The sequence below is a fragment of the Poecilia mexicana genome, unplaced genomic scaffold (assembly GCF_051168715.1).
Source record: "Poecilia mexicana isolate PSO_F unplaced genomic scaffold, ASM5116871v1 scaffold_18, whole genome shotgun sequence".
NCBI classification, from domain to species: domain Eukaryota; kingdom Metazoa; phylum Chordata; class Actinopteri; order Cyprinodontiformes; family Poeciliidae; genus Poecilia; species Poecilia mexicana.
Window position 1 is genome coordinate 8,889,171 of NW_028263387.1, and position 24,930 is coordinate 8,914,100.

The 24,930-nt window shown below is 40.9% G+C and overlaps 1 protein-coding gene across 1 annotated transcript in view; it reads right to left on the minus strand.

Annotated features, from left to right (window-relative positions):
• Positions 1-6,066: 6,066 nt before the first annotated feature.
• Positions 6,067-24,930, minus strand: part of col4a5 (collagen, type IV, alpha 5 (Alport syndrome)) — a 54,728-nt gene continuing 35,864 nt past the window's right edge. Inside the window, exons 23-49 of the mRNA XM_015006037.2 lie at positions 23,091-23,282; positions 22,832-23,000; positions 22,365-22,457; positions 22,177-22,281; positions 21,964-22,061; positions 21,644-21,794; positions 21,407-21,520; positions 19,284-19,451; positions 18,893-18,982; positions 18,507-18,650; positions 18,301-18,399; positions 18,090-18,179; positions 17,449-17,588; positions 17,245-17,371; positions 16,990-17,169; positions 16,849-16,899; positions 16,581-16,766; positions 11,753-11,886; positions 11,579-11,651; positions 11,392-11,463; positions 11,181-11,309; positions 10,367-10,465; positions 10,022-10,234; positions 9,753-9,930; positions 9,543-9,657; positions 8,549-8,721; positions 6,067-7,860 (exon numbers count right to left, since the gene is read on the minus strand). Coding sequence (XP_014861523.2) covers positions 7,779-7,860; positions 8,549-8,721; positions 9,543-9,657; positions 9,753-9,930; positions 10,022-10,234; positions 10,367-10,465; positions 11,181-11,309; positions 11,392-11,463; positions 11,579-11,651; positions 11,753-11,886; positions 16,581-16,766; positions 16,849-16,899; positions 16,990-17,169; positions 17,245-17,371; positions 17,449-17,588; positions 18,090-18,179; positions 18,301-18,399; positions 18,507-18,650; positions 18,893-18,982; positions 19,284-19,451; positions 21,407-21,520; positions 21,644-21,794; positions 21,964-22,061; positions 22,177-22,281; positions 22,365-22,457; positions 22,832-23,000; positions 23,091-23,282 — 3,465 coding nt within the window. The 3' untranslated portion in view covers positions 6,067-7,778. The remainder of the gene's footprint in view (positions 7,861-8,548; positions 8,722-9,542; positions 9,658-9,752; positions 9,931-10,021; positions 10,235-10,366; positions 10,466-11,180; positions 11,310-11,391; positions 11,464-11,578; positions 11,652-11,752; positions 11,887-16,580; positions 16,767-16,848; positions 16,900-16,989; positions 17,170-17,244; positions 17,372-17,448; positions 17,589-18,089; positions 18,180-18,300; positions 18,400-18,506; positions 18,651-18,892; positions 18,983-19,283; positions 19,452-21,406; positions 21,521-21,643; positions 21,795-21,963; positions 22,062-22,176; positions 22,282-22,364; positions 22,458-22,831; positions 23,001-23,090; positions 23,283-24,930) is intronic.

The following is a 24,930-nucleotide window of genomic DNA, read 5'->3' on the forward strand; positions in this document are numbered from 1 at the left end:
GAAATGGACGCCGTGATGAAGCAGCGAACGAAGAAGAAGCTAATTATTCACTGTACAGATGCCTCTCTGGCTGGATCTGAGCCACAGATAGAAGTATAGATTTTCCACATGTACAATTGACCCGTGCATGTCGACTGTGAAGCCCCCAGTTATGTAATGTGGAAAAACACTGGCCCACAGCTGAACCCAGCTGATGACCCCTGCACTGTGTGCTTTGCGGATGCTTTACTCGGGATACTTGGCAGACCTTCCAGTCTCTTGATTTTATCTTGAAATGCCAACGGAAGTGAAGGTGTTCTGAAATTTTAGAACATTTATTAAATTTCTTGTGCCCGAGAATCGTCTGAGGTTCATCAGTGCCCACATCAATGTTACTATATCTAAAGAAAAACTTAATGAATCAATGAATGACAGTTCAAACGCCCACACATTTATGATCACATGACTGCAGCAGGCATCTCACTGTCTTCCTTCCGAAACCAAACTAAGCCGTTCTTGTGTTTTACTGTATGGTGAACCTTTGACCCATGTCGCCTATTACTGAAAGCTGTAGAAAAACAAGTTAGTGTTTCCTCATTCCTGAAGCCCTTTTATTTTTTGCAGATGTGGGGGGTTTTCAGTCAAAGACAAACACTGTTTATCCAACTCAGGAGACCGACCTAACATCTCAAAGTCCAACTGTCGAAACAAGCCAAAGTCCTCCGAAGCTGGTCTGCTCTGGGAAGAGTTCTGGTCCTCTGCAAAACAGGCTGGGGTTTCATTTACATGTTCTGTTGTCCTCTTGTACAGTAGTCCAGGAAGTAAACTGAGCTCACCTTGAGTCCTAATCCTGTTTCAATGACACAAACTGAGGGAAACGGGCCACATCTCAAACTCTGCAGTACCCCCAATCAATGCCTTTGGTCATCTGAAAATGAAATACATGATACACTGAAACATATCATTATGTATGGACCCACTGAAACATGTTCCGTCATAACTCTGGAGGATCTGCAGCTCAGATGGGGGGATGTGACGCGTAGGGCAGCCATTTGTTATGCACTAAAAACATTTTATTTTTAATTAGAAGACTGGAAAGAAGAGAGATGTTGCTAAAAGAAAGGACTTTTCTCACAAGCAAAATGGGTCACAGCAAACACGAGGAAGAAGGAACTCTAGATTAGACCAAAATTGAACTGTTTGGGCTTCATGAAAAACATTACCCTGAACACAACATCGATCTCTCTGATGAAACGTGATGATGCATTTTAATTTTTCAGAGGATCTGGTCAAAGTTAATGGGAACATGGATGGAGGTAATGAGGGAAATCCTGCAAGAAAATATAGGAAATATAAAAGACCTCAGGCTGGCTCAGAGGTTTTTAATGAAGAGGATATGTCATTCTTTGTTTCAAAGACATGATACTCAAAAACTTCAAAAGTCAATAATTAAGCAGCTTATAATTTTAAAAGGGCTTTCTGCTTAACATAAGACTAATAAAGCTGATAAGAAAGATGGCTGCCCATCTCAGTCTTCCTCAAATGCAAACTTTGGATTATTGTCGCATCAGGGTGGCTGACATCGTCCACAACACAAGGTTTTAAGGCTTAACTTCACATCACTGAGTGTGTGTTTTCATAGGTGTGTTTGTGTGTAACAAAGGTTCAGGAGTTGATGGAGGAGATTGTCGACTGGAGTGCGCCATACTTTGACCTTTAGGTGGCGCTTTCTAATGTAACCTTAATCCTGCAGATGAAGCCTTGGATGATTTCCACTGAGCTAAGCACTCGCCCTGGGGCAGAGCAGCCACTGTTACTTTGTTGACGGACAGACATCAGCAGCAAGCCCTGGAGCTACATGGCGATGCGATCTGTGTGCACGTGGATAATGACAGCCAGTGACATGGTGCAGTCTCATTCATGATGGACAAACTGGTAAGCCGAAATGGGTCTGGTGCTAGAGTTTCATCATGCGTCTAAACGCTGCATGATGTGGGCCAGATTTCAGACCCCAGATGACATGGATGATGACTGGTCTTATCTATGAATCTTTTCATCAGTTGACATCTTCATCGGGAAGTTCATCCAGATTCTTTGGAACTCATCCACTCGACTTCCTCAACACACACACACACACACACACACACACACACACACAAAAAAAACCTCCCCAAAAAAACAGATGTTTTAGCAGATGACAGAAGACCTGTCACCTCCGGGGCCATGACCGCACTGCCAATCAACAACTACATCAGTCTCCATCTCCATCCCCGCCTCCTCCTTCCATCCGAGAAAGTTTTCTATTTCTGTAGCACAGACATGGCTTTCCAGGAACCATACAGATCAACAGATTAGGAGCTAATATTCCCAAAGGATCTCTGATTACTACAAGCAGATGTTTGAAGTGGCAACATCAGTTAACTCTTCAACTTTAATATTGCAACAAAAAGTAAAACATAATTCATTATTGTTTTGCACATTACAACATTGTGATTTGTGCATTCTATCATATTGTCAACTGACGTGTTTATGTCTTACAAAAGTACAATTGACTCCTCAGTGTACGCTGGACTTGGGAACCAAAGTCACCTGCGATGAGCTAAAATCGATGAATCCCATGAGACCCCCTTTAAAAAAACATGTTTCTATTTTAACACGTATCTTAACATGTATTAACGTGGACCATGAGAATCATCTAAGTTCTTGGGGCGTACTGTCATTCGTACAGCAACAAAACATGCCTCAACTAACACCGATGCGACCAACAAGCCTGACCCGACCCAAAACAGAGGGCCAGCTCCAATGCAAACATCCAGACACCGCAAGCAGATGGACCACTCCATATAAACGAACCAAAACCACCAAGCAGACGAGAAGACACCGCAATGTGACACCGTGTCCACCACAGTGTCCATGGGAAAGACGCCAGTGCAGCAAAATGCCAAGAAATGCCAAGGCACACCATAAAAAAGGTTGTATCCCCTTCCACATGTGGATTCACTAACATTCAGGCCAGTCAGGCTCACAGGGCCAAAGTCAAAACCTAACGAGGAGCCAAGCCCACCCCTTCCTGAAACAACTCCAGCTAGAGCCAGCTCACCCAAACCATGCAGATGTATGACCCCTATGGCCCTGCCTCCAATCAGGATGGGAATCGAAAAATACACTGGAACAAACCCAATCCTATCCAAGAACATACCGTCACAATTATGCATTACTTTTTGTTTATAACCACAAATCCCAATAGAATATAATAAGGTTTATGGTTGTAAAGCGATATCAAAGGGATATCATTTTAATATCGGTTATACGAGCCTTTGAAACAGCGCCATCTGCTGCCGGTCGTCGTTCCTGCACTGTTTGTGGATCAGCATCATTGCATAGAACTGCTCGAAATGAGGTAACATATCTGTGAATGTTTTTGGACAAAATATCATTTAATTGGTCTCAGAGGACTAGAGAGCTAAAAGCTAACTATTTTATGTTGTGTATTATGCTTCTTGTTTTGTTTTCGCCATGTTTTCCTGTTAGTTATTGTTGAATTCTTTTTGTATTTGCCGTGATTTTATGTCCGTGCGTTCGGCTAAGCTAGCAGCTAACTGTACGGCGCAGATTGTTAGCTTTCCACAGGCTCCCTATCCACAACGACTGAATTTCTGTGATATTTTATGTGCAGGTATTTTACTGTGTACAATTTGGGAAAGTTATGCAGATGTTCTGTGATAACTTTGACAGAATTATATTCTTTTGTTGTTCACATGTGTGTTGCGCATGGTTTTGGACATAAGAAGAAAAAGGTATAGAAGTCACAGACAACAAAATGATCACAAAGACAGAATTGCTGTGGTATTTTGTGCAGATAATGAACTGCTGTCACAACTAACTGATCCAGGGTGGCTCATTTAGCAGCGAAGAGATATGATCAGACACATTGGTTATGTAATTACCTTTTCGAGGAACTATTTGAAAAGTTTGGCCATTCATCTGATGCTTTGGCTGAAAGGGCTCAGTTATGACTGATCTGAAGAACCCTATGTAAAACCTCTATGTTCTTTAAAATCAGCTAGCTTTGTTCAGCCTTTGTGTTGAACACCTTGGACCTTCTAGGCAGTGTGATGCTTTGGTGTTCAATTGTGCGCCACTGTCTTTCCTTTAAGCACAGAGAGTCGAAGCCAAGACAGTGCGCTTAAACAAAAGATCAACATGTATTGCCAAGAAGCAGCTGCAGCTTTACACAGCTCTGAGGAAACAGACCTGGTTAAACGCCGAGAAACCAATCTGCGACCCTCTCTACAATGAGTCTGGAAGTAGAGTACTAAAGAAACCCGAGAACCAAACCAAACCAGTTGTTGCATCAGTGCATGAGAAACTTAAAAAAAATGTACTGACAAAGCCGGACCAGGGCACTATCATTCAATAACAAGCACGTCTTTGAGCTGTGGGGGGATTACCCAGAGAAAATCCACTCGTTGCATAGATTCAAAGCAGAGACCTTACCACAAATGCACATGTACACCATGTGTAATGTGCATTAGTGTAACGTACACCGCACCACCCTGAGGTCTGTTTAAATCTGTATGCTAGTCACAATGCAAACAAGCAACAGATCTACTTTTTTAATGAAAATGTTGGTAACACTTTATTTGAAGGGGGGTGAATAAGACTGTCATGACACTGTCATAAACATGACATAACACATGTCATGAACATGAATAAGCCTTCATGAATATTTATGACTGTTGTCATAAGGCGTCATTCGGTAAATTATGACATTTTTAATACAAAATTGACATTATTCACATTATTATGACAACTTGACATTAACCAAGAAATCATTACTGTTTAAACTTTACCTTTAATAACATAAAGTTGTAAAATTCCCAGTTGATGTCGGGTTGCTGCAACCTGACATCAACTTATGATTTAGTTCTGAAAAACCAACGTTAAATCCGATGGCATCTGCGACGAATAAATAGCTTCTTTTGTCATTATTATCTTTTTGATGCTCTCTTGTAGATCTGTTGATGAAAAGTTAGTTCATTTCTGCCAGTGGTGCCATAACTTTCAGTAAGTCGTGCTGCCATGCATCAATTCTGCTCAGTGCAGGAGGAGAAATGAGTCCGTTTTGAGATTTTAGTAATGCTGCCATCTGGTGGGCATTTTGTGGTACTGAAGATTAGTTTCTTAAACTTGATTAGATATAGGAAACAAAGCAAATTGTAGCTGTGTGTCTGTATCTGCTGAATTTTTGTTTGCAACATATTAGTACTTCAATCAGCGAAGTTGTTCACAGTGGGTAGAGTATTCAGAAATTTACTCGAGTAAGAGTAAAGTTTACTGGAGTAAATTTGCTCCAGCAGGAGATATCCTCCCACTGGAGCAAAGGTTTACTTTGGGTTTTGTATTCCTACAAATTGTAGGGTTTTTCTCTGGGTACTCAGGTGAACGCCTGGGTTTTTTTTCTAAGTATTCCAGTACATAACTTGTCTTTTCTGGGTTCTCTGGTAAATACCCAAGTTCAGTACATGCCTAGAGTTTTTTGAGGAGAATTCTGATAAATCCATATTTTTCCCTAGAGGTATTCCAGTGTCATCCCATTGTCCAAAGCAAATTATTTTACAGGAAAATGCATTTTAAATTGAGAATGGGAATGTGTGCGCCATGTTTAAATGTCTCTGTGATGAAACAGCTTGTACTTGAAGTCTTGCCTCTTGACAAATGCCATAGCCTGTAGGTGTCCAGGAATAATCCTGAACAGAACAAGGATGATTTGAACAATTTTGTACTTTCTACGGGTGTTTGAATAGCGTTCTAGCAGAATAAAACTCATTGTGGTTGGGCTTGTTTGGGTTAAAAATCAGAAGTTCACTTGTGCCAAATGAAAAAAAGGGCAGCATAAAATATTTTGTATTGAATGTAAATTTTCTGCTACTGTTGATGAGATCTAACGTTTTTCTTGGTATAGTAAAAAATTAAACATAGCTAAATTACAGCTACGTTTGTAAAACAAACAAAAAAGCAAACAAAAAAAGATAAACTCTCTCAAACTATTCTTCCATGGTAATAAGCTTAAAACTTAAGAGCAAAGACTTTAGACATAGTATTTATTTCAGTTTTAAAAGTTTATAACAACTTCTGAGTAACATAAAACAGAATAAAACAGACAAATGCACATTTCTAATCAAACCTGCAGGTTGACAAAATTAGAATTTGTAAAAGCAGTTATGAAAAAAAACAAACAAAAAAAACAATAAAAGTCACAGAAAAAATATTTCTCCCCCCCTGCCTAAAACAGCTTTCGCCGAGTTACATCACATCAGGAGAGCTTCCACCTGATAAGAGAGGTGCATTTAAATGTACAGACACTGAAACCTGCGTTTCGAGGTTTAAATTCAAGCCAGCGTTAAGTGGGTTAAAACATTTTGGTTGAACCCGAATCTCTGGAGCTCTTTTCACAGATAGGTCCAGCACCTGGAAATATTAGAAAAAACATGTAGCATTTCCTAATTCACTAGTCGCAATTTTAATTAAATGGTATTTGCACAAATAATTTGTAACATTACACTAGCTACAAGCAACACCATTAATCGAACCAGCATTTATTCAGTTCGCAAATTAATAAGTGATTGGGATTTGATAAGGAGTCAGAGAAACTGGTACATTGTGTGAGAAATGGCTCTATTAATAATGTGCTTTGTTGATTTTTTGTCAGTTCTGAGGTTAAAACAGGCGTAAAATTCCCCCACTGCCAAAAAAAAGTAAAAATGTATATTTGTATGTTTCTTTTCTCAAATATAAATTTATTATATATAAAATACTGTTCCATTCATAAAAGCCTTACTTTGTACAATATCTGAGTGAGCAATAAAAGTAAAAGTTGTGTGTGTGTGTGTGTGTGTGTGTGTGTGTGTGTGTGTGAGAGCAAAAAAAAACAACAAAAAACAAACAACCTGGAAAATTGTCGCAACAAACAGCTGGTATAGCTTCAGGCCTAATATGATTAAAAAACAGGAAAAAAAAGAAGAAAGAAGGTGTTTTACAGAATATACACATTTTATTACTTACAAAAATAAAAAGAAAGAGCACTAAGGTGTAGGCTGGTGGTTAGTAGGTGGGATACAGCAGGGTTAGTTTCATGAAATGGGATGTAAATCGGCAGAATAATAACAGATAGTGACTAACGACGTTTCTGTTTTTTTTTTTTGTTGTTTTTTTTTAAGAGAAAAAAACAGTCGGTCTCAGTGAAGAAAAGCTCATCAGTGCATCTCTCATCCTGGATGTTCGAAAGTCAAAGTGCTGATTTGGTAACCATTGGAGACCATCAGTAAGACCAAAAAAAAAAAAGAAAAAAAGAAAAAAGGAGTAGAAAGAAATAGATGTTTTGTGATGTTTCCAAAAAAGGGGGAAAAAGTAGTCCTTAAATAGGGGGACAAAAAGGCTGAAAAAAAAATTCACTTTTGTTGTCATACATCCATCATGGCACCATCAAGCGGTTATTTGTCAGCTTTCATTTTGAGGTACTTCTTAAGAAAAACAAACACTAAATGTAAGAATATTTGTCAGTTTTTTTAAACTCTTATAAGCTGTGTTGCACAGTAGCACCATTGTTTCATTATTTTCTGATTTTCTGTTTTTTTTTTTTTTCTTTTCTTTTCCCCGGAAGTCAATGCACCATTGGAATTCCACCTTGTTGCCACCTTGACAGTTCACCGGACCCCCGCTTGTTCATCCAAATGTGTCTTGTTGTGGATGGGGCGTCCCCTCCGCCGCCGCTGGTAGCGCTCGCTCGCCTCGTGGTATTACGTTGTCTTCATGCAAACCACACAGCGGCTAACACGTGTAAGTAGGTTGCCTGCCTTTAAAGTCTCTGACTGGGGTTTCCTGTAGGGTGGTTGAAAAAGAAGACAAATACAGTTTTTAAACTTAAAAAATATATAATTATACATTTGTACAAAAAAAAAATGCTTTGGTAATATTTTTCATAGGAATTATGGGACCAGTGATATATTATGTTTACATTAAACAGACTTGACAGTTGATTTTTTTGTCTGTGACATGCAACTGTATTATGAAAATCTTTTATCTTTAAGCTTTCCAAAGTGTTTTTCTTTTGCACATCTTTTGCCAGAGAACCAATTAAGTTCACTTCTACCCACTCCTTTGAACATGTATTCCTTATTATATTTCTTTGCTTAATTAAGAGTAAAATAATGTAATTACTTGTAATTTAGAAGGTTCAGTAACCCTTGAAAATACAAATTTCAAATTAGTGCAGCCAATGCTAACAATTTTAGTGCAGCAAGCATTTTTTGCACAGGTTGCATGAAACATCCCACGAAAATGAGAACTCCCCCCCCAAACCCTCATAAAAACCACAGAAAATATGAGAATAAATAGTCCTGCCATAAAAAAACTTAAGACATGTAATTAACATATTTAAGGCCATACAATATTTCCAGGGATGAATTTTAGACAAATGAATTGAAGACTTTTTAAGGATGTGCCGAACACCCAGTTTAATAACCCCTATAATCATCAAATCACCCAAGTTGGGTTTGTGAAAACTTACTTGAACATGTCAAGTTTCTCCACAGTAGCCAGCCAGAAGCTGTAGGAGTTGCTGAAGTAGTTACATGACCCTCTGCCATGGCACTCTATGAAGGGCGTGCTGCGGAAGTCCTCCAGGCAGGAGCCGGGAGAGGCCAGGGCCTGACCGGAGCCCTCGGCACCTGCGCTAGTGTGCTGGGAGAGAGAGAGACAGAGAGGAACAGAGTTCTAGTTGTTCATCTGAGACCTGCACACAGGAACAATGTTGATTTAAAACTCAAATCAGTGCCTATGGCAGGCATTCATAAAACAGACCATTACAAAAATAATGACAGTTAAATAAAAATATGCGTAAACTGTGACTGTGTAAAAATTCATAATATTCATGCCAAAGACAAAAGAGAAATTCTACATCCGCTACAATCTGATTCCTCTCCATTTTTCTTTACACTTCGTGAAGAAGGAATTTGCGCTCATATCTTCTTCTGAGGTTTTGTGTCGTCTCCTTCAGTAGTTCTTGGTGCAGCGCCACCACAGGCGAGGGAGTGAACAGGTTTTTCAGTTGGTTTAGATTGTTTGACAGAGCAGTATGAAAGCGAACCAAGCCAGCTGAAAATGTAAACAAATGTTGCTGTTTTTTCCCCAATCAAACTGAGCCTACTCAGTGTATTATAAGCCTGGCGGGCCACCAGACTTGGGTCCCTGCGAGGCTAAGCATTGCTTATTTATGTTAGTTTTTTTAAATGTTTGCATTTTTTTGTTTTTAAGATTTTATAGTCGGTATTCAAGCATTCACCTTCCAACAACACAGTTTATTAAGTGATATTTTGAAATTTCATATCAAATTTCAACATTTTTTAACTCAAAAACACGGCAGGGCGCTGAATAAATGACTGACCTAGCACCCCAACCACGGGGCTTAGCAAGTTTTCTGGGGGAAACCCTGCTACTGGAATATCAGGTGTGTGAATGAAAACGCCCTAAAAAGCCAAGCACGTGTCCAAACGCCACTCTACCATCATGAAGGAGAATCCGATCCACAGGGATCTCCAGTTTGCGGGACAAGAGGGAATCTGGATGGTCTGGCTGTGGACTGCAATCACCATGGCTGGAGCTTCACACACAGCACACCTGAAAACACACAAAAACACCTTTTTGATTTTTCTTTTTTTACACACATAAAGCCACCGTTTAAAACCAAACAACACCCATCCTTCCATGCCTACCTGCTGATGTATGGCTTGATGTTGTCTCCAGTCACAGCCTCCATGGACATAGGCATGGGCTCCAAAGTTGACAGCCAGTAGGAGTAGTCGTTACGGGCAGCGAAGTTGCAGACGTTGTTGATGTTGCAGAACATGAAAGGCATGGGGCTGAACCGGCGCAGACAGCTGCCGGCGGTGCCTGCGTTGCAAGCAGTGGGTAAGGAGTTTGAGTTGGGTGAAACGTTGGAGAAGAATAACCGTTGAATCAAACAGAAAGTGCTTCGTCGTACCAAGGTCCTGTCCATGGGCCCTCTCGTTGCCTTGCACGTACAACAGGGAGTATCCGTCGTAGATGAAGTTGGTTCCGGAAGGACACTCTGGCGTTATTTCGCTCTGGCTGTGTCGGGTGAGGAGGAAGCCATGGGCCACTGACCCTGAGCCCGGAAGACCCGGCGGACCCTGTGGACCATCTGACCCAGGTGGGCCAGGGTTGCCCTTTTGGCCTGGTTGAAGAGAAAAGAACACATGCATTATACATCATATGTAGATTCCATGTGCATTGTGATCAGCAAAATGAAAAGAAAAACATAGTTAAAGATGACTTTATGTATTTGTTTTTTTATGGCATTACTCACCAGATTGCCCTGGGGGTCCGGTGTCTCCCTTCCTGCCAGGTGGGCCGTTGAAGCCTGGGGGACCAGGTGAGCCGGGATCTCCAGAGGGGCCTGGTAGACCTGGAAGAAGGGAGGGGGGGAAAAAACACTTCAGTTTTAAACTTAGCGCTCAGATTGGTCATTAGCAGGGGTGAAGCAGAAAGTTGTGGCAAAAATGAAGCTCTAAGATTTCTTGAGCTGGTCGAAATGGTGACTGCTTTAAATCCTTGTGTCCACTATGGAGACTCTTATTTTGAAGTCAGAAAGGAAGTAGTTCTTGAGTTGCTCTGTGGAGTTGACGGATTTGTAACAAGCTCAAATTTCTTTTAAGTTATATAGAGTTTTTTATAACAGTTGGAGGTTGGGCTATAAATTGGAAAATACATAAAACTGCCCATTTAAATCCTTGTACTTTTGTGCTGACAAAAAAAATTATTTTCTTTTTTTTGTGATATAATTTACAGTTTATCATAATCCCTCAAATACAGATTTGGTCATTCTTTAATGTAATCTTAATTTAAAAAAAAAATCTTACTGGCAAATTTGAAGACATTTTTTTGTTTTCTGTTGCGAATTTATTTTTATGATCTAATTAATAGAAAAAGCTTAATTTTAGCATGTTTTCTTATATTTTCCTCCAGTCTGGTGCATTATGTGAAAATAAAATAGAGCAAACAGCACAACACAAACCCACACAGCACAAGACTAACTCACACATCCAACATGCAGCAACTAAAATCAGGCTGAATAACACCTCCTTCATCATCGCCCGTCACCAAAGTGCTGCTCTACCCACCTGAGGATCCAGGGGCTCCAGGCGGACCAGGTGGGCCTGTAGCACCCGGGCTTCCTGGTGGACCCGGAGGTCCTTGCTCTCCTTTCACATAATCAATAGGTGATGAAGACCCAGGATCTCCAGGAGGGCCTGTGTAGAAATAGTTCATAAGATGATGACCCATTAGCTTTAATATTCAGCTTGCATGTAGCTCAGGTCGCCGTTCACCCACCAGGTGCTCCATCGGCCCCAGGATCTCCAGGAAGTCCACTGGGACCAGGAAATCCTGGCTCTCCCTTTGGTCCTGATGAAGACGAAAGAAACAAGAATTCCTGTTTTTATATAAAGTCAACACAGAAAGCCTGACGTCCAGTTTTGTAGCATCAGAAAGCAGCCAAAAGGAGTTGGCGTAAACTAACCTGAGAACCCGGTAACGCCTGAAAATCCTCTATCTCCCTTAGGACCAGGGCCACCAGGACCACCAGAGGGGCCCTTGTAAAAAAAAAAAAGAAAGAAAAAAATGTTTCCAGCTTGACAACAGTATCTGTGACTTTTACTATTTTAGCGTAGCTATTTCAAAAACGGGAACTTACTGGTGCTCCTGGAAAACCAGGATCTCCTTTTTGACCAGGCTGGCCGGGCAGACCCGGATTTCCGGGATTCCCCTTCTCTCCCTTAACGCCGCCACTTCCTGGGAGACCGCGGGGACCCTCTGGCCCAGGCACACCTACAGATGCCGAGGACAAGAGGTCAGCCATGGTCTTTATTTGATTGAAACAGAAAAATACAACATCTTTTTCTTGACAAATTTAAAGGGTGCTACTGCATAACGGTAGTGTATTTTGGGTTCACCTGCTCTCTATGTTGTCTACGATTTCTAAATGAACTAAAGTACTTCCAAAGTACCAATCTTCATTAGTGCAAACTGAGTGTCTGCATGGCGTGGCATGAATGAAATAATTATATTTTATTGTTATTGCTGCAGTAAATTGAGTTTCATCTAAAAAATAACCTCTTGCTTTGATGGAGAGTAAATCTCAGTTGTAGTATTTACTTAAAATGTTGTGTCTTTGTATACAATGGATATGCAAAGTCAATTTCCAATAGTCTAGAAAGCCCACAAAATCCTTTAGTTACAGTCAAGTAGTTGTTTTGGCTTACCTGAATGTCCCTTTGTTACTTACTTACAGTTCAGATTATAATTATGCTTAAGTTTAGGATTTTATTGATAGGAACAAAATCTACAGACCCATTAGAGTCCTATAAGGAACATCGTCTCAATTAGAAACTGTAAATCTACATAATGAGACTTTTTGTTTCACGTCACACTGTTATGACCTGGATTGCAAAAAATCAAATTTAATCTCTAGAAATGATAAACAACTGAACAATATTCACATACTCTAAGAGTCGACATATATTTCTTGTTAGTTCTTTTTTTTTTACCATCAATCTGCCTATGAGAAAACACATAAATCAGCTTTATGACAACATGACGTGCTCACATTAAAGAAGTCCACGTGTTTGCAGTGTCTCAATAAATACATTTTTTTGTTTACCTTTTGTTATTTGTATTTGTGCTACCTATATTCTTGCAGTCAAAACAATGTTTTGAAAAAAATATGTCAAAATATTTCACATCATAGAAAGAAAACGTTTCGGAGTCAAAAGATGACCAGGTTATGATAAACAGAAAATTGTGATCAGTTGTGAATTAGAGTCTTTTTTTTTGTTTAAGTAGTCTTGCTTGAAATGTCCATTTGGTCCTGTAGAATGAAAAAGGGGTTATGAAATGATGAATGACTCCATAATCCATTCATCCCAGCTAGGAAAAAGCACCATCAAAGTGTCGTATCTCATTTAAAGAACTCAAATGTTTCTCAGACTGCTAAAGCAAACTGGAATGCATGATGAAAGCCACCGAGCCAACCACACAGCTGCTTCCATTAATGTTTCACCCAATGTTATAGTCGTAGGCTGACGTGACAATGTTTAATCCAAACCAAGAATCCGGTGGGTCTAACCTGGAGGACCTGGGATTCCCAGAATTCCCAGGCAAACCGATACCAGGATGCCGCAGGGCAAAAAAACAAAGAAGAAGAAGAAGAAGAGGTGGTTTAGACAGATAAAACTGTAACAGCAGGAATATTCAAGAAGTAACAGTTGAGATTCTGGAAAGCACTCTATTGTAAAAAAAAAAAACTTAAAGCAAATGCATTACATTTAAATAAATTAAAAGTAAATAATTAATCCAATGATTAATGATAGAGGTTTTGTGAATTATACAGAAATCACAACAAAGAAGAATGACGTCAAGTCCTTGGTGAGTTAGTCACATGGTGAATGCTTGTGGCGAATGATTCAGTGAACTTGATTTAATTTGACAGACCATGTGATCCAGGTGACGTACTTTCGGTGACCCACTCTACTCAGAAGAGACATTTACAATCTATCATCACTGTCACTGTTTTTCTAAATGTGCTTACTTGTTAAACGTGGACTACCCTACCATCAGTGTGCATGAAAAACGAGAGAAAGGAGTTATTAGGAAGAAAATAAAAAGCAAAAAACGATTCAGAGTTTTCAGTTGATTTTGTTTCCATCACAGTGCATCAGGGTGATATTAAACACAAGTGTTGCTGCAGCAGACGTGCAAGAAAAGTCCGGATGCCGTTCATCTGACCTGCGGGCCCTTCGAAGCCGGACGCAAAAGTTGCCGCGTGGAGAGGCGGAGTGGGGAGGGACCACGCCATGGTGGGCGGGGCCAAACCGCAGGAAACATGGGGTAAGATCTCATAGCATCACATTTTTATACTGACATGTGATTTCCTTCTGACCTCACACAGTGACGGAGTATGGTGGAAATGATCTTGCAGCTTTACGTATATATGTCTGTAGGGTAATGAATTTTATATGAACTGAAAAACGTCAATGACATTGTTGTTGGTAGCAAACTTAAACTGCTGACCTATGAGCAAAGGAAGAGATCAAAATCTCATTTCCCTCTTTGCTAGTTTGTAGACACATCAAAAATGGAATATAAGACATTACAAATTCTTAAGTTTGAATTGTCACATGAAGAAGCCGCTTAATTCTGTGGGCATTTTAAATGTGAAGTGACTTTTTACACGATTTATATTCAGTGGAGTTTCCACTCTGTCCAGCACTGTGTGAGGTCTGGTGTTGAACAAGTCTCCATGCAGGTGGCTTGATTGGTGGGACAAAATCCCAGTCAGGACAGTGAAGCCAGTCACAAACTCAAAAACAGTCTTGCTCAGATTCAGGGTTTATTGATCGAGGTGCACCGACTCCAAGTAGAGATTTCTGATCTGCTAAATTTAACTACTCTTTTAATGTAATACATGAATTTTATATGCATCTAAATTTAAGTGGTGCCTGTGAAAATAGCAATTTTTAAAATGGAAAAAAAAAAAAACATTTCTGAAAAACAGTATCAGGTTTCTGTCTCCTTTTGTCACTGAAATTTAAAACTGTAGGTTTTTAAAATTAACTGCCAAAATCTTCAGCTTCATTGAATAGAAAAGGGCCTAGGTAGGCCTTCTGGATGCTTATCAGATAATTTACATTCATGTTTGCTACATTTACAGCATGAATATTATAACCATCAAATTACTAAACATGTTCATTTGTCTAGTGGCAATATGAATAAAAAACACTTGTACTATGTGCTACTGAATTATCTTGAGTAGCCATTAAATAATTTTCTGAACTTTTACATGTTGATGTTTTTGAAGTTTGGTTCGGTGGACTGTTTTCAGTAAACTGTCATTTCACAGTGAAAGTTATTTGAAAAGTGAAACAATTTGGCAAAAAGCTAACAGCTGGTAACCTTGGTTTTGGTCAATTTTGAAATTTCAACAAACTCTTCCTGAAAATATTTCTGTCTGTCAAACACAACACTGGTAATGGATATTAACTGTACAAACTTATGCTGAGTTTGCTGCTGTTGTCTTAGTCGCCAACAATTATTAATGAAAGTTACAATGCAGCTACCAAATGTGACCTTCATGTTTGCTGAGTAACCCTCTGTTTTCTTTGGATCAAAGATAGTTTGTTCCTCTGCTTTTTTCCCCCAGGTCTTCTACTTGTCTGGATATCATCCTGATTAGCTTAGCCGATTAGCTGATTGATCCAGTGTTGTTTTGCATAGCAACATTGGCATTAGTAGGCTAAGAGAAAGGCTAAATAATGCTAATATGGCATTGCATTAACATTTATATAAACATTTCCATTTTGAGTTGTTTTAAATATCTAAACTTTGCTACTCCAGTGCCAGCTCAGCTAAATGTTAGCCTTTCATGACTCTTAAGGGTTTATTTGATCTCCACTGAAACAACATTTCAGTGGAGATCACATTTATTAATACATGCTGTAAATGTAGCAATTACTTCACAGGACATGACTTCAAAATATTCCAAAAATACTTTGGTGGTGTTTGGAGCACATCTCGGTTATTAGCATCTTAGCGGTGAGCCACAGCTCTATTGACAACCAGTCACAGATATTACAACAGTCTGGCTAGCTGATGTTGTTTGATCTGTCAGACCTGCTGTCAGTGACAGAAATTGTCATCTGCTGAACAAATGGTGCGTTCTCATTTATAATTGTGATATGCTAAATGTGACACAATAACTCAAAAAAAAAAAAAAAAAAGCCTGTTTGATCTAAAATCAAACAGCGTTATGAGAATGTTTTGAGTTTGTCTGTGGCTTAAGTGATTAAATCCAATTGACAAATGGCCTACAGGAACCACACACACTCAGGCTGTGAAAAGACAAACACACACAAAGTCACTCGTAGCTCAGGACTGTGGAGAGATGAGGAGCTCACACCAGGCCTCAAGATGGGATCAAAGAGAGCGGGGAACATGGGTGAGGAAACGTGTGGGTGGATGAGCTGGGTGAAGAGGAAACACGAGATGGCGACTCGGCCACTACACTGTGAACGTTGTGTTTCGGCACGAAGAGAAATCCCGGTGAAGAGTGTGACGGGGTGTAAGAGGAGGGAAGAATCCCAACATGCTCTGGTGTCAAGTTGAAAACCTGGTGCTCAGAATGGAACTCAGCAGGGGCCCGGCTCTCTGGCCGGCGGTGCTGATTGGTGAAACGATGACCCATGCAAATCGACCAACACGGTGACGACAGACTTTAGATTCAACGTGGAGCTTCTGCCTGGTTCTCTGAGACACAGACAACTGGACCGTGTCATTGCTCAAGATTTATATGTATGAAATCATTTTCACAGAAAAGGTAACCAAGCATACATTTAGAATGTCTTAGCTTTAGCTTAGTTTTTAGCTTAGATGTTGTAGCTTAATTGACTTCTGCCATCTGACATCAGAAAACCAGGCAGGAACATCCAACCGACCATGTGGTGATAAGTGCCACCCAAGTCCTTTACCTGATCTTCCAGGCGGCCCGGGAGGTCCTTGATTTCCTTTAGGGCCCTGGAATGGCAGTCCCGGAGGACCTGGAGGGCCACTGACACCTGGAGAACCTGGTGGACCTGGAAAGCCGGTGTCCCCTTTTGGGCCAGGAAATCCTGGGCCTCCACTAGGACCAGGAAGGCCTGGGTTTCCTTTTTCACCTTCACAGGAAGTACCAGTGATTGTAGAGAACTGTGGCACAACATTTAAGGCTAAAATACAGTATGATGGGAAATAAGTTACCTGGCGACCCTGGAATCCCAGGAGGACCTGGAACACCAAAGCCAGGAATTCCTGGAGTAGACACAAACAATGAACTGAGCCAGGCAGAACATTTCCAAAAGATGTTCAGTGGGCATCCGCACCGTACAAACTGCCACCTACCTGGTTCTCCTTTGACACCGGCTGGTCCTGGGATCCCATCTCTTCCTGGCTGACCCTTCTCCCCAACCTGTCCTGGTGGTCCTATTCGACCAGACTCTCCTGGTCTACCTGGAGCTCCTGTGAGACCAGGGGCACCAGGCACACCATCAAGACCCTTTGGACCGGGGAAACCAGGAGGACCTACCAAGAGACGACAAGTTAGTTTGTTCCACTACATTAGAGATTTACTGAGAGTACCAAAATAAAATTACTCACCTTGGAATCCTGCGAGGCCTACATCTCCTTTAACCCCCGGTAGCCCTGGTAAACCAGGAAGACCAGGTGTTCCCGGACCTCCTTTAGCTCCAGGACTTCCTGGGAATCCGGGCTGACCTGGATCTCCCTTTTGAGAAAATTGACTAGATCTGTCATCCCTGAACATGTCGTGAAACAAGGACTGAAAACACTTCTTTCTGTCACCTTTTGTCCCTGTGGTCCAGGTGGTCCAACACCACCAGAACCTGGGTCACCTTTTGGTCCTTGGAGGCCAGGTATTCCTGGCTGACCTGGGGATCCTGGCCTACCTTGAAAACCTGGTGAGCCTTTTGACCCCATAGGTCCTGTTGAGTCATAGAGAAAAGATTAACATCGACATCGGTGAGTCGAAAGTTCAAGTGCAGAAAACTTTTTATACTAAATTGCTAGGACTTAGTTTTATTCTTAACATAAAACTACAAAGTTTTAATATAGTCAGTGTGTCAAAAATGTTGTCATTAAATGGCATCAACAGTGTTTTTGAAAGTCATGGTGAAAAGACAGTTCACACAGACAGAGAACGCAAACTTATTGCGCAGAAATGCAAAAGAAAAAATCCTTCATGTCCCTTAGTGGCCTCCATACTCATTAAATGCTGATAGTGTGAAATATGTATTATATTAAAACAATTTCAGAACCATGCAAAACTGGGTCCTTTTTCAACATATCCTAATACAAAAATGTATAAATGAAAAGGGGTGTATGTCTTTTTCCCATTAATATCAATGTGTTTAACACCAATTTAAAAATATACAGACGGTACTAGCAAAGGTAGGCAAACATCTGACAATTAACAGCTCACCCACCTGGAATTCCCATATCGCCCATTGTGCCTTTTGGACCTGGAGATCCAGGACCACCAGGACTCCCTGGGATACCAGATTCTCCCTTTAGCCCTGCACAAAATAAAGTCATTAAATTACAGCCAAAACCCATTGGAGCCAAAGAACCGACGTCTTTTTAGAGTTAGAACATCTATCCATCCTCCATCCATCCATTCATGACATAACCCCTTACCTGGTGGACCAGGAATGCCAGGGCGTCCATCTTGTCCAGGCAATCCAGGGTCACCAGGGAGACCTGCAATGCCTTTGGGTCCGGGAAAGCCTGGTGATCCTAAACACAAGGGGAATTTCTTATTAATGTATCTTTATGCTGAGAGTTACTGGAAATTTAGAGATAGCACCATAACTGAGGTGATGTTTTAATGTTTTCTATTGTACCTGGAGTTCCAGGATCTCCTTTAGCTCCTCTTATATCTACTGGCCCGATGGGTCCTGGGAGTCCCGGGGAACCTGGGTCTCCCTTTTCTCCTTTAGAACCAGGTCCACCTGGGATGCCGTTACTGCCTGGAAATCCTGGTTCACCTGTGGCACAGAAACATAGGAACCTAGAGATTGTGTGCTTCAAAGTACTTTGACCTTTACTTATTTATTAATAAATGTTTTAAATCTTAAACTGGGTCTGGTGAAATGTAGTTTGGACTTATTAAAATACTTAAAATATCCCTTTAATTTAAAAGCTGATAGGAAACTCAAAAGCAGATAGTAACTTTGGTGGCCAACAAAGCTAGTTTGTTTAAACTCAAAGATGGCTTGTGTGTAAATACCTTTAAGACCAGGTGCACCAGGTCCTCCCGGAGTGCCAGGTCCTCCAGATGGTCCTGGAGGTCCTATTTGACCCATGTCACCTTTTGGACCTTCAGTGCCCCAAGAGAGAGCAGATGACATGTGTAAGGAGAAATCAACTGAAAAGTCTATGATGTTAATAAAACTAGCAGCTTAGCTACCCATTCAGCGATTAAAATGCTAGATAGATTTTTGCGTCAATGCATTTAATGAACAGGAGAAAAAAATTATTCAGCATTTGACCAACTGATTAGATCAAAAGATCAACAGATATTTGGAAAGGTCAACTAAGCAATGCCTCACAACATGCTATATATCAGACAGTAAAGAATACTCTGCCTTTATTCAAGGGTACAGATAACATTATTTTACCTGGAAATCCAGGTGCGCCGTCCCTTCCAGGTCCTCCAGGGGGTCCTGGGATTCCTATTGGTCCAGGGGGTCCAGGAAAACCAGGATTCCCTCTGTCACCTGGTAACCCTGGGATGTCTAAGCCTGGTGGACCTGGGTCTCCTTTCTCTCCACTTCCTCCTGGGTATCCTGTAAGGATGATCGTTTAAATCAGCATAGAGACATGTGAACCTCCTCCACCTCTGAATTGAAGTCAAGTCTTTTTAGGCCCGAACAGCTAAGCGCTGCGAAGGCCTATTGAAATTGTGCTGTAATTAGCAATTCTTTCCTTGAGAAACCATTTTTAGCCTTGAGATACTGAAGTAAAACCACGGAGAAGGCAGTAAAGTTATTTATTTCGTAAATATTGCAAATGTCACATTTTTCGAAGCCCTATTCATGATCCAAATAACCTACTGAGGTGTATGGAGCTAAATTGGGGCCATAAAGTTTGGTCAAATTGGAAAAAAATGAAACTGAAAAAAAAAAGTATTTTAAGTTTAATTCTTTTTCTTTTTAGTTTAAATTTAGTTTCTGTTCAAACTTTTCGGGAATGAATATTTGTTTTTACAGCTCCAAACTTTTTTCAAATTCAGAATAATCTTTCAGTTTAAAATCTCTTTTTTTTAAGTTTCAATTTTTTTTTTCTTTTGAACAAACTTTATGGTCTGTAGAGATGATATGCTATAGATAGTGTCGAAGTTTAGTAAGTTAATCCTAAAGAAAAGTTCAACCTTGTATGAATTACTTCACGAAATTATTAAACATTCCCAGGATCCCTGGCAGGATCAGTAGCCGCAAAGAGGCTGATTTTCCCTCATTATGAGCCAGACAAGCATAAATTAAAGGAAAGGAAAGATGCAAGAGTCTGTTTGAAACCGTCAATGAAGAAAATATGTCACATTTCAAATTTCATTAGAATTTTAAAAAGACTTAAATAAATAAGCAATGCTTAGCCAGGTTGGGTCACAAGTAAAGCCTGGTGGCCCGCCAGGCTTATGATACACTGGGGGTAACCCTGTGTATTATATTAGCCTGTGAGTACAATTTTGACAATTTGTGGATTACAGAAAATCAATTTTAAAAACATACTTGTGCACCAAATTCTTGTCATTAATATGTATTGAAATTGTATTTTTCCAAAAATTTTGGCCTTAGTCGGTTTTTTTGCAAAAAGTGAGATACCTTTTGGCAAAAATGGACTTAGGTCATTATTTTAGGAAGGTGACGACATAATCAATCAACACCAAAAAGAATTAACAGTCAACTGTTCAAATATGACAATATGACATTCATGCCAGTGAAGAATGTATATAAACTAAAGTTCAGGTCTAAACTGCTAACAAAAACTGTATTAGCATGGATTGTCTGGCAGCAACTGCGTATTGAAAGCAATTAACGCTTAAGAGCTTCCTTTTTACTGTTAAAGTTGGCTGTACATTGAAAAAGGAGAGCGACAAAAGGTCATGCTGGTGCAAAAGCAGGTACTCTGACACGCTCTGGTGTTAGTTCTTGCTTGGTGTGCTCTTGCGGAAATCGCAGTAAGTGACGTTAAGAGTGGACGGGGATGAAAAGCGTATCTCTGTGATATGGCGTTTTGCCAACTGCATTCGCATGAGACTGTATGGATTAGAAACAGGAAGAGAGATGACGCTCATGAAAGTTTCTTCAACATTTGGTGGAACAAAAATATGGTAAAATGATGTACAACGTAAAGTCACTGAGACATTTTCCCAGACAAAGACAAAAGTCCCACAAAATCGTAGAGCAGCCATTTACAGACGTGGCATCTAACTCTCTACATAATAACATGCTCTGATCACCAACACATAGAGAGTAGCTACTTGTGCTTGTAAATCAACCCAATAAACCCAAGTACAGTCTTTTGTAAGGTGCTCATGTGGAAACTGTTGACTTCATTAAAGTCAACAAATCCAACCACCAAACATTGGTTTCAAAAGAGTCAGTCATGCTAACAAATAAAGCTAATGAGTATTTAATCTCATAAAACACTCAGAAATGTTATACACAATTGAAAAATAACATTTTGTTCCAAGGCCTTTGACAGTAAGAAATCAACCTCGACCCAATCTTTTGTGACGTACCTATTGGTCCCATTGGCCCGGGGGGTCCAGGAGGGCCCGGAGGACCCTGTGCACCACTTGTTGAGCTTCCAGGGGGCCCACGAGGTCCAGGTTGGCCTGGTGAGCCGGGCTCCCCTAAACAAGGATAAATAAAGGGGGTAACTGTCAGAAAAAGCTGTCATAATTTTTAACAATCGTCTTAAGTTGCTGTATTGACAATACAACAGACAAACTAATGTATTCATACAATATTAATACCTTTAAGTCCTGGTCCGCCATCAAACCCAGGTCGCCCTGGTCCACCTGGGTTGCCGGGGAAACCAGGATCTCCCTTTTGTCCAGGGAATCCTTTAGCTCCTGCTATTCCAGGTGGACCTGGAGGACCAGGAAGTCCAAAGCCTGCCTCACCCTTTTGGATGCACAGACAGGGAACAAATAAATGGTTAATTTCACTCAGTCAAGAGGGGAAGATATTAAATGTTCAGCAGACAGATTTATCCAAGACAGGAAAAATAATACTGGCCAAAATTAAAGATAATTTCAATGCCTGTCAATCATTTGAGAAATAATTAGCCTACCTTTGGTCCAGGAAACCCTGGTGGCCCGGGGAATCCATCTATTCCCGGTCTCCCTGCTTTTCCAGGTGTTCCCGGCTGGCCCGGAATACCTGGGAATCCTAGCGAACAGAGGTGAAAATTGGTAACATCGGTAATTAGGAACCAAAAGCAGATGTAAAGATTCACATGAGCACTTTTATGAGGCAAAAGCAGAATGGGTACATATCCATTTACCCTTAACTCCTGCAGGACCTGGAAGGCCGACACCCGGTTGTCCCGGTTCACCCTTTGGTCCAGGAAAACCTGGTGAACCAGGCTGTCCATCCGCACCTCGCGGACCTGATGAGAAGTAGCATTCTGTGCGTTATTGCTGTTGTTATGGTGAAGGTAAATGCTTTACTTCACAAGGTGTGGCATGCTACCTGGCGGACCGGGTGACCCTGGGTTGCCATCTATTCCTTTGGGTCCTGGTTGACCCTTCTCTGTGACTGTCGGACCTGGTTCACCTTTTACACCTACAAATTGAGGTAAACATTGATTTCCTAGAACATTTTCCTGATCTTAGCAGCACAGCTGTTTGAACAGCCAATAAAAGATAATCTATGTAAAGTGTCCAACTGATGTTGGTGCGCAGTTTCACACATTTGTGTCTATCAAGAGCTGCTTTTACGTCATTAAACGACAGCTCCACCTATTTGCCGAATGTAAAGTCAAGCTCAACATTTGTTATGGTTTAAAAACTTGTTGACCATTAAAACTGCACCAGAATAGCTTCTAATCCGATGCAGGGGCAGCTATATTTTTTTAGAAGGGGTGTTCAGTGATGTACTTAGTTAAAAAAATTAAAGTAAAACCAGTTCATATGAGAATCAATATATTTGCTTCTTGCCTGGATTTCCGGGATTGCCAGGTGCTCCTGAGTTGCCTTGAGCACCTTTCTCCCCTGGTGGACCCGGGACTCCATAGCCAGGGCCGCCTGGTGGACCTCTGTCTCCTGGGATGCCGGGCGGACCTGTGTCACCAGGGGGACCTCGTTCTCCTTTTAAGAGCAGAGACCCCTGCAGACCACAGGTACAAACATTTATGAAATGTCCGATGGAGGGTTGGATTTATGTAAAGGCAGCACAACATCCTGGAAAGTCACGCACAGGAGCTCCCTTGGGGCCAGGAGGCCCAGGCGCTCCGTCACGACCGGGTCGACCATCCAGGCCAGGCAGACCGGGTGGTCCAGGGAAACCACTGTCACCCTTCTCTCCTTTCACACCACCACCTCCGAAGGTATCTCCTGGCTCTCCTTTCTCTCCGGGGAAACCTGGAGCACCTACAGGACCAGGAACACCCTACAAAGGAAACAAAACTTCAAGGGATGGAGGGACGACAATGACATGTAATAGGAGGCAAAATAGGCAAGAGACTGACTCTTAAATTTGGGGAAAAAACAACAACAAAAACAACAACAACAAAAAAACCCTCACAGTTGTTTAGATTCAGCCTTGCTCAGATTTTAATGATCCAGTCTCTTTATTTTTTTTAATCAGTTTTAAACTTCTAATTATTCGACATTTCCAGATGCAGAAGCTCAAAACTCTTTTGCTCTTGCTTTCACCGTTGACTGCAAATTTTCAACAACAACAATAATTACTGTAAGCAATAAAAATGAGCAAATGTTCTCTTAATGTTTGTCTGTAAAGTGGTGCAAAGGCTTTAAAAAAGTATTCCTCACAAATCTCCATTGAAATAAAGTTAGCAAGGAGAGGTTTTATTTAACAGGGGACAAAAACTATCCAAACCATTGTGGTCGCACCAATTGCCCCAAACCTAAAAAAGGTTCTGCCACCCTTGAAAGCAACTACTGCCCTTCACTTCAACTGTGAATGAATTTTAGCTCAGTCTCCTATGCAGAAGTGCTGTCCTTCACCCGCATTGGAGGACTCTGAGTAAGTACGACTGGCCTGTTTAAGTTTTCGTCTCAGCATCTCAATCAGATACTTTGAGTCCTTCATTGGCAAACTTGTCTGCCACTTACCACGTCTTTGTTCTGCTGCATGTCGAAAAGATGGATGGACGTCGTCCTTGAAGATTTTGTGGTAAAGAGCAGAATTAAAAGTTTCATAAATTCCAACAAGTCAACCAGGTTCCCGAGGAAACGAAGTTGCTCCTTGGTATCACAATACGACCACCATGTTTGAGATATAAAAGCGTATTGCCGTTTTCCAAAGAGCTCCACTTTTGTTCCAGTTTCTCCAAAGTTCCTGAGAATCACGCAGAAATGTATCTGCGAACGTGAGGCAGGCCTTTGTGTCCTTTAGATCAGCAGTGGGGTTTTGACTTTGAAACTCTGCCATGGAAGCCGTTTTTTTCCCAGGTTCTGACTTATTGTTAAATTGTTAGCAGTGACAATCAGGGGGCCCTAAAAGATGTTGCTCTTGGTCCTTTTGCAGCCACCTGAATGAATCATTGATATGCTCTTGAAGTCATTTTTGGCAGACTGGACATTCCTAGCAAAGTTCACCACTGTTCCATGTTTTCTCCACTAGTAGATATTTGCTCTCCCTTTGGTTTGATTGAGCCCCAAACTCTTGATAGATGACTTGAGTTAATTTATTTATATTCTGTTCTTGAATAGGCTTGACTCAGACATGGTGGGTTTGTTTTTGAGCTTTTAGCATGCTTCATGAGGTCAAATATGTTCTATTTAACCCTTCAGTGGTTTTAAGAGGCGAGGTAATTTGGATAACATGAGCTTTTTATCTTTTGTCTGGTGGGGTCGCACTGGCCTTGTGTGTGGTTTCACAACTTTGTGTGTGTGTGTGTGTGTGTGTGTGTGTGTGTGTGTGTGTGTGTGTGTGTGTGTGGTGTTAATGTTTCACCCTCCTGTCTTCATGCTGTCCAACCGTGACATCTGCCGCATTTCTCCTGAGTGTCGAGCTATGACCGCGGGAGGGTTTAGTGATTTCTTGATCCTCCTAGTTTGGCAGTAATCTTTTG